At 63.9% G+C, this 15,064-nt stretch overlaps 2 protein-coding genes across 2 annotated transcripts in view; one reads left to right on the plus strand and one right to left on the minus strand.

Moving 5' to 3' along the window:
- Positions 1-5,625, plus strand: part of KIF21B (kinesin family member 21B) — a 34,119-nt gene extending 28,494 nt beyond the window's left edge. The window contains 3 exon segments of the mRNA XM_049111955.1: positions 298-468; positions 912-1,111; positions 2,177-5,625. Of these exon segments, the coding sequence (XP_048967912.1) occupies positions 298-468; positions 912-1,111; positions 2,177-2,231 (426 nt within the window). The 3' untranslated portion in view covers positions 2,232-5,625.
- Positions 5,626-9,091: 3,466 nt separating this feature from the next.
- Positions 9,092-15,064, minus strand: part of LOC112667093 (maestro heat-like repeat-containing protein family member 7) — a 28,160-nt gene continuing 22,187 nt past the window's right edge. The window contains exons 17-22 of the mRNA XM_025458602.3: positions 14,561-14,737; positions 14,115-14,273; positions 13,109-13,210; positions 10,443-10,545; positions 9,805-9,864; positions 9,092-9,365 (exon numbers count right to left, since the gene is read on the minus strand). Coding sequence (XP_025314387.1) covers positions 9,217-9,365; positions 9,805-9,864; positions 10,443-10,545; positions 13,109-13,210; positions 14,115-14,273; positions 14,561-14,737 — 750 coding nt within the window. The 3' untranslated portion in view covers positions 9,092-9,216. The remainder of the gene's footprint in view (positions 9,366-9,804; positions 9,865-10,442; positions 10,546-13,108; positions 13,211-14,114; positions 14,274-14,560; positions 14,738-15,064) is intronic.

Consider the following 15,064-nt stretch of genomic DNA (forward strand, 5'->3'; position numbering starts at 1 on the left):
AATACAAGTAATGCTTTATTTATTAAAAAGAAACTTAAAAGGAGGTTCCCAGCCCAGACCCACGTTTCTCCATATGAGCTGCACGTTGAGCTGTTAACAGACCAGTCTGCCCCCGGCCCCTTTGGGAGGTCAGGACCCAGGCTTCGGACTCCGCTGTCCTGGAAGAAGCGGTGGCCCCTCCAGGAGCCCCTCCTGGGCCAGGCGCCGGGGCCCACGGGGCTGCTGCGTGGAGTGGGCGGGCGGCCCGGCTCCCCTCTGCCTCCCTTGGGCCCTCCCTACCGGCCTTTCCTCCCGCAGATGTTCGAGTTGGGGGAGTGTGTGACGGGCACCATAGGGCCCACCCACAACTTCGAGCCCCCGCACTACGATGGCATCGAGTGTCTGGCTATCCAGGGAGACATCCTGTTCAGTGGCTCCCGGGACAATGGCATCAAGAAGTGGGACCTGGAGCAGCAGGAGCTCATCCAGGTGCGGTGGGCGGAAGGGGAGGGGTGGGCGGGGGTGAGGCCAGGCCTCAGTCCAGGCAGGGCCTTGGGGACCCAGGGTCCTGGGCCCAGAGCTCCCCCCGCCGGCCTGTTCCCCACCGTCTTGCCTGTGTGTCCAGTGCCCTGCTCCCCCGCAGCCTCCCCCGCACCTCCTGCAGCTGCTCTCAGGGAGGGGGCTGCTCTTAGCCACGGGGTTTGACTCGAAGGCTCCGTCCCCATGTCCCCTTTCCTGGAGCATCCGCCTGGGAGGGCGGGAGGCTTCTCTGCCAGTGCAGGATCTCAGTTTGCGTGGGGCCGGGGTGGGCCGTCTGTGGGCCTGTCCGGCCCGCCTCCGGGAGGGAAGCCCGGCAGCTGTCCCCGCGCGGCGTCCCCCGCCGGCTTCCCCCCAGCAGCCCCCAGGCCTCACACATGCCGCCCCTCCCACAGCAAATCCCCAATGCGCACAAGGACTGGGTGTGCGCCCTGGCCTTTGTCCCCGGCCGCCCCATGCTGCTGAGCGCCTGCCGCGCGGGCGTCATCAAGGTCTGGAACGTGGATAACTTCACGCCCATCGGCGAGATCAGGGGCCACGACAGCCCCATCAACGCCATCTGCACCAACACCAAGCACATCTTCACCGCCTCCAGGTGGGTGCCGGGAGGGGGGTCGGCGCGGGCTCCCCGGCCCTCTCCCTGGGGCGCCTCGGGGCCCTGCAGGTGTCCCTGCAGACTTGGCTGGCGGAGCAGAGGCCCCGGCGCCCACCCTTCCAGGAGCGCCCACGAGGGGCGGGGGAGCCGCAGGGTGCTGGGCCCGGGCCAGGTCTCACCCCCTTGTCTGCAGGCCCTTCCTGCTGCTCACACCGCAGCCCCCGGCCTGGCGTCCTGCCCCCTGTCCGTCCCTCCGTCCGCCACAGACGGCCCTGCCGCCCCTGGACCCGCCCCTGCCCCGCCCCAGCCCTCGTCCCCACCCAGGGGACGCCCAGGCCCCCATCCCACAGGGGAGCCCCTCAGAGGGGTCTCTTCCTTTTCCGCGCCGCCTCCCCGTCTCCTCCTGCCTCTCCTCTCTCTCTGCCTGTCTGCCTCTCTCCCCCAACAGTGACTGCCGGGTAAAGGTGTGGAATTACGTCCCCGGACTCACCCCCTGCCTTCCTCGCCGAGTCCTGGCCATAAAGGGCCGAGCCACCACCCTGCCCTGACCCCCCTCCCGTCTCCTCTGTCATCCTCCCCTCTTTCCTCTTCCCTCTCTTTCTCCGCCTCGGTCTGAGCTGCTTCTCAACGGTATGAGATTATTTTGCTCCTCCTCCCTACGCTCCCTCCATGCCCTGCCTGGCCCGGAGTGAATGCCCGCCTGCCCCTCTTCCTCCCACCCTCTTCCGAGCATGATGAGGGGGATGGACCTACCCTCTTCCCCAGGAGAGGGGTGCCAGGTGGCCGAAGGCAGAGGGGGAGCGTCCAGGCCTGGACAAAACAAAACCCCACCAACGAAAACCCACGACGAGAATTGCGTTGGCGGCTTAGAGACCGCAGGCCCTCTCCCTCTGCCCAGCAGCCAGCCCTGCACCCCTGCGGTCTGCCCGTCATCCCCAGCGATGCTTGCCCCTTGGCCCAGCCGCACTTGGGGAGTTTGGAGGCTCTGGCCCATCCTTGACTTTTAGGGGTAGCCAGCCAGGCCCCCTGCAAGAGCTGACCGGTCCCCCTTGTCCTCCACCCCAGTGACCTGACGGTGAAGTTCTGGAGCGTACGGCGGTTGCCCGGTGGCCCACCCTAGGAGCACACAGCAGTCCTCACCCTGGCTGTCTTTCGAGGATGGCCCCCAGACCCTCGGCCCCCCCGGAGCCTGGACAGCACAGAAGGGGAGCTGTGGTCTGACAGGGCCCCCAGCCCTGGGGACACAGGGTGTGGGCATCGGCGAGGCCGCTCTCCTGCTCCGGCCTCTCCCCTGACCTTCCTACGGGATGCTCTTCCCCTGGGCCCTCCCCTGCCTCTTGGGGAGAGAAGGAGGTTGGGGAGGAATTTAAGCTGTGAAGCCAAAGGGCATTCATTCCCCCTCTCATTTCTCTCCCCGCAGCCCCCCGGGGCTCCCCTCACCGTCCCTCTGGCCACATTTTCTCCTGCGTCCTTAAGCCTCTGGCCCAGGGCTGGGGACCCATAGGGGAGGGAGGGGAGGCAGCCCAGCACCTGCTATGCCCCTCCCGACAGGAACAGGTCTCCCCCTACATCCCCTCGTCCAGCCTCTGGAGCCACTGCACCTGCCTCTGAGCCCAAAACGATAGTCCTCAGGTAACCACGGAAACCAGGTGTAGGCAGCTGGGCCCTGCAGCTGACCCTTAGCCCCTTGGCCACCAACAGCCACCCCCAGTTGACCCCGGCAACTCCTTGGGGTCCCTTTCTGATGGGGCCAAGGTTGAGCTGCTAAAAAAAATTCCTTTGGGGAGATGGTCAGAAACACTTCAGCTATTTAATTTATTATTATTATTTTTTTAATTTTTGGTTTTTGCTGTTGCCTCCTGGAAACTGACTTGAAGTTTCTCCCCGGATGTTCTTTCCCTCAGCACTCGCGGGGGGCTGGGGGGGCCGGGAGTCCCAAAGGGAACCGCCCTGCCAGCCCTCCGGGGCCCCCTCCTCTGTTGGCTTCGCAGCTCGGGCCTCCCCAGCCCTGCCCCCAGGGACTGTCCCACTGCCCCCCGACCTCTCGGCCGCCTGACGCTTCAGTGCCTTCGTCCACCCCGGGCCGGGCAGCCTTACAGCAGCCGTGCCCGCGGCACCACATGTGCCCGCTGACCCTTGGAGGCGGGAGAGCTGCACCCTGGGGCCCGGGGCGAACCCCCTCCCGAGTCCTGTTGGGGCCACGTAGGAAGCAGCTCAGAGGATCGAGTCTACCGGGAGGTGGCTGGGACGGTGCGGACGGCCCAGCCTCCCCCCGGCTCCCCTGGATGATCAGCCCCGACAGAGCAGGGGTCCTTCCGGCCACTTTCTCTCTGGTTATTCAGGAGACACATTTTCAAGCCTTAAAGCTGGCACGGGGCCGCAGGCCCTCCCCGCCGGATGGCGGTGACGAAGGAGTCCCTGGAGTTTCCTTTCGCTTGGGGCGCAGGCCTCGGCCCGGGGTGCGGGGAGAGCCGCCTGCCCGTGCCCCCTGTTGGGGCAATTCTGCATTCACAGGCCAGGCCTCGGGAGGAGTCTCGGGGCCCCCCGCCCCGCCCCACCCAGTGTTCTCCCAGCCCTTGCCCACCCTTGTGCTTCCTGTCCCCGTCCCGTCCCCGTCCCGTCCCCGTCCGGCGGGCCAGGAGCCCACCTCTGTTCTGAGACGTGCAGTGACTTGGGGGCCTTCGGGAGGTAGCTCTGTGTGTCCTCCGTGCCTGTCCCTGCTGGGCCCGGCAGGGAGCCCCCACCCCACCCCCGGCTCGGAGCTGCCCCCGAGGCTGAGAACGCTGTGCTGTGGCCCCTGGCACCCGGCGGTGGAGTCGGACCAGCCTGGAGGCCTGGCCTCCTGCACCCGGGGACAGTCGCCTGCGCCGGCCAGTCCACCTCCCAGCCCCGCGGGGTGCTCGCCACTCCTCGGCCCCCGAGGGAGCAGCCGCCTCGCCCCCGCCCCCCCCCCCGTAAGACAGACGCCGTGTGCGTGACTGTTCACAGACTGCAAGACCCAGGACGCGGCGGCCGGGCCCCCGGGGGTCGCACAGCGATGCCAGCGAGAGGTGCCCGGCCTGCGGGAGGTCCGACGGGGCAGCTACCTCACGGCGGGCCGGCTCCGCTGTCCGGGCCACTACCTTGGACTCTGAACTTGAAGTCCCTCGGGAGCCCCGAGCTCTTCCGGAAGCTGCGCTCCAGGAGCCCGGCGCCCCTGCGTCCTGCGCCGGGGACGGGACAGGGACGCCCAGGGACACGGTGAGGGGGCGGGCCCCCGGCATCCTCAAGGTCGGAAGCACAAAACGGTTGTGATTCGAGCACAGACGGCAAGGCCGCGGCGGTGGTGGTGGCGGGTGGCGGGGCCGGGCTGGTCCCACCGGGCACCCCCGCTCTGGGGAGGCGGCTCCTCACACGGACCCGGCCCAGCATGGCCTGTCCTGCGCCCGCGGCTCGTCGTCTTTGGCTTTTTGCCCATCGGCGACTTGCGTGTGGCCCGCGCCGTCGGCACACCCCAGCCGGCAGGTGCCTCGGCCGGGCCCTGGGCTGTGATCGCGTCCCCGAGGTGGCACCTGCCGCAGCCTGGGCATCGCCAAGGAGAGGCATGCCCAGGCCTTGAGGTGGCCCGTGTGCCCCGTCCAGGCCCTCGGGAGGGACCCCGTGGCTCCGGGAGCCATCTGGACGGTGGCTTCAGCCTGGGGTGGCGGGGTGGCCCCGGTTGGGTGGCCCTGCTGCCTCCCCGGGGCGGTGTCGCCGGGCGGAGGGCCGTTGAAGCACAAAACCACCGCAGAGGGCAGACTGTCGCTGCGACTCTCACGCCCCCCCCCCAGGGTGGTGGCCACGTAGGCAGCCGCCGCTGGGATTCAGGGAGGCCCCGCTCTCTTCCCGCCCATTGGGGCACCCCCCCCCCCGGCTGCGGGCCCCAGCCTGCGCCCGGGGTGCTGCTGCGGGCAGGGCCTGCCCCGCGAGAGCAGCGAGTCGCCTCCCCCGAGTGGCCCCGCCGCGGCCCGTTTGCCGACCCAGACAGGAAGCCGCCCGGCGGCCCGGCCCAGGCTGTGGCCCCACAGGCCTCCCGGGCCTGGCCTTGCCCTCGGGCTCCTGAGCCCCCAGCCCTCCTACGCCCAGGACAGAACCTACGAGGACAGCTCTGTTTCCCGGGGCGTCCTCGTCCCCCTCCCTCGCCCAGCCCAGCGCCCCGGTGGGCACCCAGGCCTCATCCCGAGGGCTTTGCAGGGAAGTAGGAACAACTCCAAGAGGAGCCGACAGTCAGAGAAGACCCCCGAAGTGAATCAGGGCCCTGCCCTGCCACCAGCTCTTTTCTAGGGGTCACCCCCTGCCCAGGCTGCAGGGTCTCACCCGGCTGACGCCCTCCTCGCTACGCGGCTAGCACAAGTTGTATATATGTTTTGTACCTCTGCTGATGACTGTACATAGTGTACGAAAGTTATTTAAGCCTCATGCTGTACATTTCTGTTCCTAGACCGGATGTGTGTGTGTTCTAAGTTGTCCTAAATAAAACCCGAATGACCACCGTGGGTCGTGGTGCAACCCTGAGAGCTGCCGGCCTCGGGCTGGTGGCCCTCCTCTGGGCGGCGGGGGGGGGGGGGGGGGGGGGGTTGGCAGGGCTCTGAGGCAGGGTGGGGGGTGGAGGGGGGGTGGGGCAGGGCTCTGGGGTGGGTGGGTGGGGGGCAGGGCTCTGGGGCGGGGGGCCGGCCTGGTGAGAGTTTCCCGGGCTCCGAGTCTGGGGCTTGCTCAGTTACAGAGCAGAGTTGAGAGCGCTGCGTTCCCCGCTGACCCTATGTGTTGTCTCCCGGGACGGGTACGTTAGCTGGGGAGGGCACCAGCACTTAATGAGCACCCACTGTATTCCGGGCACTATTTCAGGCATTTTGGGGAACGGTCTTCACTCCCCACACCCCATGTAATAGGTCGTAGTCTCATTTCTGAAATGGGGGACGTCTCGGCGAGGACGTGCCGTGTCCAGTGGCAGCGCTAGTAGGGACGGAGCCGGGGCTGGACCTTGAGCCCGCCCAAGCACGGCACCCGCTTCCTTTCACGGACATAGCAGGTGCCTCTTCTAGAGCCTGGAGGACACCGTGCTGCACACCAGACCCATTCCATTCCCTTGCCACTTGTGAGGAGAAGACAGAAACATGGGAAGCTCGGGTGGGAAAAGAGCTCCACGGCCGTCTGGAGTTTTGTTTCTAGATCAGTGCTTTTCAGTCTTTAAAAACCTCATATTCCTTTTCTTCCCCTAAGGCCCTAAAAATGCTCTGTCTCCGCCTATGCATCCCATTATTTTCAACATAAGTAAGTGTAAGAGCTCCAGAAAACACTCAAAGGGCTGCACAAGGTGGGCGGTGGGGGGGGGTGACTGGGTGACGGGCGCAAAGAGGGCACGGGACGGGGTGAGCACTGGGTCTTGCACTGTATGTTGGCAAATTGAATTTAAATAAAAAAAAATAGGTCTAGGAGGATGCAAGCAAACCTACCATGTGCTCGTGGCCCTGGAACACGTGGGCCTGTTCCAAGTATGGAACATACTTGGCTTCTTAGCCCTGCTTTTCAGGAATCCAGGTCTCCCACATAATTTTAGATTTTGCTTCATTCAGAATCCAGTGCGTCCCCGAGGCCCCCGTGCGGCCCGTGGCTGTTAGCTGCATGCAAGTATCCAGTTTGGCAGGCGCCTCTCTCAAGAAAACATTTTTTTTTAAAGATTTTATTCATTTATTCATGAGAGACCCAGAGAAAGGCAGAGACCCAGGCAGAGGGAGAAGCAGGTTCCATGCAGGGAGCCCGACGTGAGACTCGATCCCAGGACCCCGGGGTCACACCCTGGGCCGAAGGCGGTGCTAAAGCAAGCCACCCGTGCTGCCCAAGAAAACATTTTTAATGACTATGGGTCTGTTGGAGCAGGAGTCCTCGTGGGTGGGAGGTGGGAGGCCCCCCCCAGGGAGCTTCTACCCAAGAGGCTGCTGGTCTTGGCAAGTGCACAGGGACCCTGAGCCTCAGGTGGGGGACACAGGTTCGAGGAGTTGCCGTCATCCCCTCAAGGCTCTCCAGCAGGGGCTGGGGCCTCCCTGCCCTGGGAAGTGGGGTGTCTTCTAAGGGTGGCTGGTTAGGGCTGGCTGACCGGCCTTTCCCATGCCCCACTCACACTCTCTGCCCCACCCTCCCACCTGGTCCCACCCTGGCTCCCCATGGCCCCTCTGCATCGGACCCCCCTAGAGTCCGCTGTGGACGGTGCCAAGTGACGGGTGTGGCCAGCTGCAGGCGTGGGGCGGGGGTGTGGGTAAAACCAGAAAGTGGGGACCCGGGAGCCGCCCACGTTGCCAGGAACCGAGCCCTGGAACTGACCGGCCCCACCCGGCGGCCCTGCCCCTCCCCATGCCTTGCAGAGGGCTTGCCACACAAGGTGGCTTTTGCAAACTCAGCTCACGCTATGTCTTGAGGGTGCCAAAGCCCTGAGGGGTAGGGAGGCAGCAACACCAGGTTAAGGGACATTGTTCTTTCATTCTTTTGCAGGATTTGGTTTTCCTTCCAAAGTATAACAATAGCATCTGCTTATTATAGGAAATTTGGAAACAAGAGCGTGAAGGAGAGAAATAGTACTTGGGGTATAATGGCACCTCTCGGAACCCGCTGGGGGCCATTCATTGTCAACCTGGGTGGCATCGTCATCAGGGACAGGTTTTTCCGACCCTCTCGGTTTACAGAGGAGAGGAACCGAGGCCCAGAGATGCCAGCAGGTGGCCACGATCCCCCCCGGGATCAGGACTGGCCAGAGATGGCCCGACGGACTTCAGTTGCTTGCCACATGTGGTCTCTTCCCATCGTGCCTCTCAGCTGGGCTTGACCAACATGAGGGGAGCGATCTGGGCGGGCACCAGAACTCTGGAGCGCGTCCTACACCAGCATCTTCGACCCCATGGTGCTTCCGAGAGCAGGGAAGGGACCTTGGCGCACCGCTGACTTGGGCCAGTCCCCATTCACCTCCATCGGTAAGAGGATGAGCCGGCGAGGCCCCAGCGGCTGCTGGCGGTCGCTGGCGTGGGACCCAGAGCCCAGGCCGGGGGAAGGCGCGAGGGGAGCCCCTGGCCGTGCAGACACGCGTGGGCTTTACTGCCTGGGAGGCTGGTTTGTGAGCAGGACCTAGTGACGCCCCTCCGCACCAGGCGGCGATGCTGCTTGAGGAGCTTGGCCCCGCGGAGAGGGAGGCAGGTGGGGGTGGAGAGGGCGAGCGACGGGGGAGCCCCGCGTGCCCTGGGTGCTTGGATGCAGGCGACAGAGGCGGCCACACCTGAGCATCTGCTCCACTGTGGCCCGAGCTCCCCTGCCCCACTCAGAGCAGGTTTGACCTCAGGGGAGTCTGCATTTTAGGACATTGGGTTACTGTCATTGCCCCCAGGGCTCTGGGGCCTGGCAGGTCAGGGGTGACAGGTGACTCCAGGGTGCGTGGGGTAGGAGTGGGGAGCAGCACACGATCCCGCACAGACCTGAGGATAAGCTTAGGGCCCTGGGTCGGATCCATTCCAACAGGAGCCCCGGGAGATGGTCCTCACCCCGCTCAACCCTTGCAATGGGAGGACGAACATCTGGCTCTTGGCACAAACGGTGGCCGAGCTCCCAATACTCAGGCCGGAGTGTTGTCACCCCTCGCGCAGCCACACTGCTGTTTTTACAGGGCCGCCCCGTTCCTGAGGGTGGTTCCCAAGCTCTCTGCTCTCCCGGGATGCGTCATGAGCTGACCGATGCCCTTTACTAAAGTCGCCGCCCTGCTTAGACCCGCGCTCGCCATCGGGAGCCCTGCGGGTACAGCATCCCCGTCCCCCCAGCTCCAGTTGGAGCTGATGTTCAAAGAGCCTCGGTGCTCAGGCCTCCGATCACCTGTCTATGTGGGACAGAGCCACCGGGACCGGGTGGCTGCTGCAGGGACGCAGCTCCGGTGAATGGCTCAGCCCTACGGACCTCGGTGCAAAGGCAGGGAGCACCTACTCCACAGAAGTTCGTGCCTCTTCCTTTTATTACAAGACTGTGAGGAGCACACGTCGTCTTCTGGGGGCCTGGCCCCACTGTCACATCGTGTCACGGTAGCAGATGCCTGGCCAGGCCCTGGGGACGCAGGCTCAGGAGTAGCTCTTCTGAGCCCTCCGCCCACAGAAGCAGGAGGTCGAGGTGTTGGCCTGCAGCTTCTCCTTGGCTTCCAGGATGTAGAGGGTCTGAGTGGCGAGGCAGCTGACCATGGGGTCAGGGTCCTCCTGCATGTTCTTTAGGGCTGCAACACGGGGACCGCTAAGGAGCTTGGACGAGGAACGGACGGCGTCCAGCCGGCGGCACAGGGGGACAGGCTGGGGACCGGCAGCTTCCGAAGCCTCCCGCCGGGTGCACAGCTCGGGCACAGGGGGATGCCGCACCACCCGGCATCAGGAGCTGCCCCCGCCCTGCACGGCCCACCAACCCTTTCGGGCCCCTCCGCCCGCCTCTGCCCTCGGAGAAGAGCTGTGAGCGAAGGCCTCACCTGCCAAGCCAGGCAGTCAGCACACCGGGGCCCGCAGCTCGAGGGGGGCAGAGGGAAGGAAAGGGCTAGGTGCCGGCCGGCGAGTCCCGGGGGACGAGTGGACACTACGGGGCCGTGTAGCGGGAGCCGTCCCGGCGGCCCCGCCAGCACCAGCACCCTTCCACGATGCAAGGGGCAGCGACCGGTTGCCGCTCACCTGTGCATACTTCCTCAATGTCATCGGCCTCCTCGGCGTCCAGGGTCTGGATGATCTGGCCTACAGGAGCACACAGAGCGCCTCAGGGCCCCCCGAAGGACCTCAGGGCGCGGGCTGCACCTGCTCTCGCGTCTCTTCCCAGAATACACACCTCCTTGTTCCTGTCTTCCGCGCCCCCTAACCGGCCTTGTCTAGACTTTTCCCACACATGGAAATTACCTCCCCTGCTTCTCCAGCGGCCATCAGCACACTGGGCAGGGGAGGGGGCGCGTACCCCTCTGCTCTAAAGACGCTCTTCCTCGGGGTAACGTAAAGCAGGCCTCACCAGCCTGTGAGCTGCGGCATCCACACCCGACCCCCCACCCCTGGGGAGCTTTGCTGGCCTGGCCTGCCGGGACCCGGCCCATTCTGCTGTAGGAAGGGTCACCCTACCCAACCCGGAGCCTCTGCGGGGTGGGGGTGGGGGTGGGGGCGGGGGCCAGGTGGAGGCCGAGGGAAGGGTGGAAAATACGTGGACGGTTGCAGGAGCCGCCCTGGGGGCTCCACGGGGGGCCCCTCCACCTTCCGATGGAGACTCGCGTCCTGGGTCTTCGGGCGGTTCAAGGACACGGTGGCTCCCAGAGGAGGGCTGGGGGTACCTGCAAACCGCACTGCTGTCTGGCGGATGGCGGCCTGGGGGCTCTTGAAGAGAGTCACACACTGCTTCAGGAACCAAAGGGCTTTGCTTGCCTCCTGCTGCAGCTGTAGGAGGAGGAGCTGGAGTAGGTAAGACGCCCCCTGCGCTGTCCTGCCGCCACCCCACTCGGCCCAGACTCAGCTCCCCAGTGCAAACCTCCCTCCGAACGTTCTGGGGGCACCTGGCCGGCTCATTGGTGGAGCATGTGACCTTTTGACCTTGGGGTCATGAATCTGAGCCCTCACCCATCGGTACAGAGATGCCTTTAAAAAATAATTTTTAGGATCCCTGGGTGGCGCAGCGGTTTGGCGCCTGCCTTTGGCCCAGGGTGCGATCCTGGAGATCTGGGATCGAATCCCACATCGGGCTCCCAGTGCATGGAGCCTGCTTCTCCCTCTGCCTGTGTCTCTGCCTCTCTCTCTCTCTCTCTCTCTCTCTGACTCTCATAAATAAATAAAAATTAAAAAAAAATAAAAAATAATTTTTTAAAAATTCTACATCTCCATCTGCTCCCACCACAGCTCCTGAAGTCTCGTTTCCCCTACGAAGCCTTCCTGGATCGACAGGGAGCTCCCTTCCCCTCGGGGAGGCACAAAACTTGAAGAGATCTACCCCAATCTTCTGCACGCCCATCTCTTCCCTCCTACTCCCAACCACAGGGGAGTGAACCCGGTTGTTTCACTACCATTTGTTTATGTCTTGGCTTAAAACCTTCAATCTCGAGGTCATTTGCCCTCGGCTACAGCAGAACCAGTCGTGTCTACACCATCCTATTGAACAGAGCCTGCAGGGCCGCTTGTGATTAATGTCGTGAAATGTCATGAAATGTCCCAACACCTTTCCCTGCCTTGGCATGCACCCGGTTCTGCATTCATCCAGGTCCCTCCCTAGAAGGTTCGGGGGATGACACGCTCTGCCTTTTGCAAAGACCTAACCGCATCCCCTGTATGTCCTTCCCGGAGACTCTCCTGCTCCCCCTTTGCACTACAGCCCGAGTTCTTTTTTTTTTTTTTTCTCAGATTTTATTTATTTATTCATGAGACACAGAGAGATAGAGGCAGAGACACAGGCAGAGGGAGAGGGATCCCAGGGCCCCGGGGATCAGGCCCTGAGCTGAAGGCAGCCGCTCAACCACGGAGCCCCCCAGATGCCCCCTACAGCCCGAGTTCTTAAATGAAGAGGCTGGTCCTACGGCTGGTCAAACTGGTAGAAAATCTTTTCTTCAAATCAAAGTCCTAACCGGAAACCTGATATTTTGAACCAACAGAAGTGAGACGGCTCTGGTCGAAGCGGGTGTGGACGGAGCCCCACTCACTGCTCATCTTCCCCTGAGAAACCCTCGAATCTTGCACCCTGGCCTCCTGGCACCGTCCCGCTGACCTAGACGTGGCTTCCACAGCCCAAACCCAACAGGCACATCCAGTCTTTATGTCCCTGGGCTCGCGCTACTGTCCAATGACCACGTATCACTCCTGAAACGTCTCCATCCTCAGTGACCACCGGCCCCCTGTCCTCTTGTTGCCGTGTCTTGGCCTGGTTTCCTTTCCTAGCCTCCTCCGTGGGAAGCTTGGAACCGATGTGGCCTGGGATCCGATGTCCAGCCACACCCCTCTCCCTCTGCACCTTTCCCTTAGATGACCCCGCTCGCAGCTCCTGTCTACCACTCAGCCGTGGGCCCAGTGTCCACAAATCCGTGTCTCCAGCACCGCTCGGTGATGAGATCGACTTCTGATGGGAGAGGCTCCCAAGCACTATGAACTCCACAGGGACAAAATCAAGGCACCATCCTCCCCCCACACCCGTCCTCCATGTCTTTGTCGTCGTGACGTCGTCTCCTCTCACTGGACCCTCTCAGCCACGGCCCCTAGTCCTGCCCCTTGGGAACATTTCCTCCAGGCTGCATCCAGGCGGTCTCTCTGAACCCGTCATCCAACCGTGGGACTCCCTGGCTTAGAGCACTTCGGTGGCCCCGGATGCCGACGGCATCAAGTCCTGCTGCTGATTGTGCCTGAACCCTCGGCGCACAGTGCAGCCCCAGCTCCCGCTTCCCGCCCCCCACACCAAGCCTGCACACCTCCAGTTCCAAAGCCAAAACCAGCCTGCAGAGATTTTGCATTTGCTCCACACGATGTTTTAAACAACGTAAATTATCTGCCGATAAAATGTGGTAAATTTCACCTAAAGTCAGGATTTCCTGCCTTTCTTAACAAAGTAAAAAAATCCGGCCACACTGAGGCCGCTCCATTCCATAGACTCCGTCAGTTGGTTCTCCACCCTTTCAACCTCGGCCCGCACTACTGATCCCTTCTCTTTGCCTCAGTGATAGCCTGCTTTCTGTTTCCCGTCTTCCCAGATGACACCCCCTCCAGGAAGCCTTCCGTCAACTCCCAGACTGGGCTGGGCACCCCTTTGTGCTATGAAGGACACCTTCAGCCCTCACCGCCGCATTCTGAATGTGTCCGGTCGTGGGCCCGGCGGCCCCAGCTTAGGGAGCCACGGGCAGGAGGAAGCGGTCTCGGTGCTCAGGGAGCTGCAGCTGTCGCAGACCCCAGACGGCACAGGCCACGACGTGGGCTGCCCCCTGACCGCCCCCCGTAGCCGCGGAGCCGGGAGTCCGCGCCACCTTACCAGCGCTCGGAGGATGGTCCACACGTCCTTCTCAGCAAACACCACTCTGAGCCTTGACCAGCGCAGTACGGCGGCCGTGTGGCACAGGGCAGACCGGCAGACCTGGAGGGACACGAGGGCTCAGCGCAGGACGTCACGGGAAGACTGGAGTAGACTCGGAGCGGCGCCAAGGGGGACACAAATGGCGCGGAGTCCGGGCCTGGAGGAGCCGGAGGGACCCGGGGCTGAGAAGACAGGCAGGGCCTCTAGGCAGCTGGGCTGTGCCACCTGGTTCCCACTCCGGAGCGGTCAGGACACCCGGCAGCCGCGGCACCAGGAGAGCCAGAGCCACGAACGCGGCCACCCCCAGCAGCATGCACCTGCCACGTGGCCTCCCACACACCAACAGGGGGCCCCTCTGGACCAGGCGGGCGCTCTCAGGGATACCTCACGGGCTCCCGGGGAGGGGCTCCACCCCACAAAGGCAACACCCCGAGCCATCGCGGGCTGCCAGCGGCTTCAGAGGCCCTGCCACCCGAGGAGCCTCATCGGGAACCCCCGTCCTGTGACAAGCTCCCCGGCTGCAGCTCATGCCCCCGGGCCCCCAGAACACGGGCCCGTTCCAGGCTCTGTTCTGCCCACGACGCTGCCTCATGGGAACCTCGCTGCTGGGGGGCATGGGGGGGCTCTCAATTCAGTGCAGAAGGGAAGGCCATGGCGCCAAGGGCCAAGGGCCAGGGAGAGGCACTGCTCCCACACTAGGATCCTCCTCCTTGGAGCCTTCCCACCCACGGCGTCGCACCGTGGGCTGGCGGCCGGCTGGAGAGAGCCAGCAGGGGCAGAAAACCCTGCTGCGAGCCTCTGGTCGCAGCTGGCTCCTCACTGCCACCCTCCAAGGCCAGCGACAAAGCAACTCCTCCTGCATCCCCCAGTCTTGCCACAGCCCCTTCCTTCGTACTTAACACCTGCCCTGCGTTCACCTCCCGCGACAACTGGAGACAGAAGAGCAGGCCCAGGGGCCTCTCACCTGAGCCACGCTGGCATTCACATCCTCCAGGTGGAGCACGAGGAGGACTGTCAGGTTGAGGACCTGGTGCTTCAAGGGGAAGACAAGCACCGTCCTCTTGACCTTGGCCAAGAGAGCCCTGTAGATCTCAAAGGCCAGCAAGCGCAGGTGGTCGGGCTCCTGGTGAGAAGACACGCACCCAGGGAGGACACGTCTACCTCTGTCCTCCCCGTAGGAGCGGTGGCCCCAGCTCCCCATGTACACCGCCTGCCCCACGGTGCCCCCTGCTGCCTTGTCACCGTCGTCTGCTGTCGCGGCGTCCCCTGCCCTTTACAGCCGTCAGCGGGAGGACGTACACAGTCCTCTACCGACTGGCATCCCGTTCAGGCTACCAGGGCCTCTCGACATAATTCCGCCCAGCTCCCGTGGATGCCCGGAGAGGGGAATGACCCCTCGGAGGGCTTCACCTCCTCAAAGAAGGGCCCCAGCGTGAAGGTGAGCTGAATGAGGAAGGAGGAGGAGTGCTGCCAGGTGAGGTGCTCCATGAGACACCTGAGCAGCGCGAGGGTCTCCATCACAATGTCGCTGTCCAGGGAGTAACAGCAGTTGAGCACGTAGGGCTGCAGGATGCGGAGCTGTCGCACCTGCAGGGCGAGGGCGGCTCAGGAGACGGGCGGGCGTTCAAGCGGATCCACACACATGAGGGACAGCCCGACCTGGGCCCGACGTGGTCATCCTGGGGCCGGAACCAGCCCAGAAGCGGGCGGCAGTCGGACTGGGCTACTCAGGAGGCCCTTCTGTCCTCGTGGGAAAAGGGGAGGAGACACAGGAGAGCCCTCCTCCCACTACCCCCAGAAGCTCTCCTCGCCGCGGCCTCTAGCATCCCTGGTGATGCCGCCGGTCTCTAGGACGCCTGGATGGCCCGGGATCTGGGAACTGGCTTGGCCTTGACCCTGAAATGACCCACGGAG

The sequence above is a fragment of the Canis lupus genome, chromosome 7 (genome assembly GCF_003254725.2).
Source record: "Canis lupus dingo isolate Sandy chromosome 7, ASM325472v2, whole genome shotgun sequence".
Classification (NCBI taxonomy): domain Eukaryota; kingdom Metazoa; phylum Chordata; class Mammalia; order Carnivora; family Canidae; genus Canis; species Canis lupus.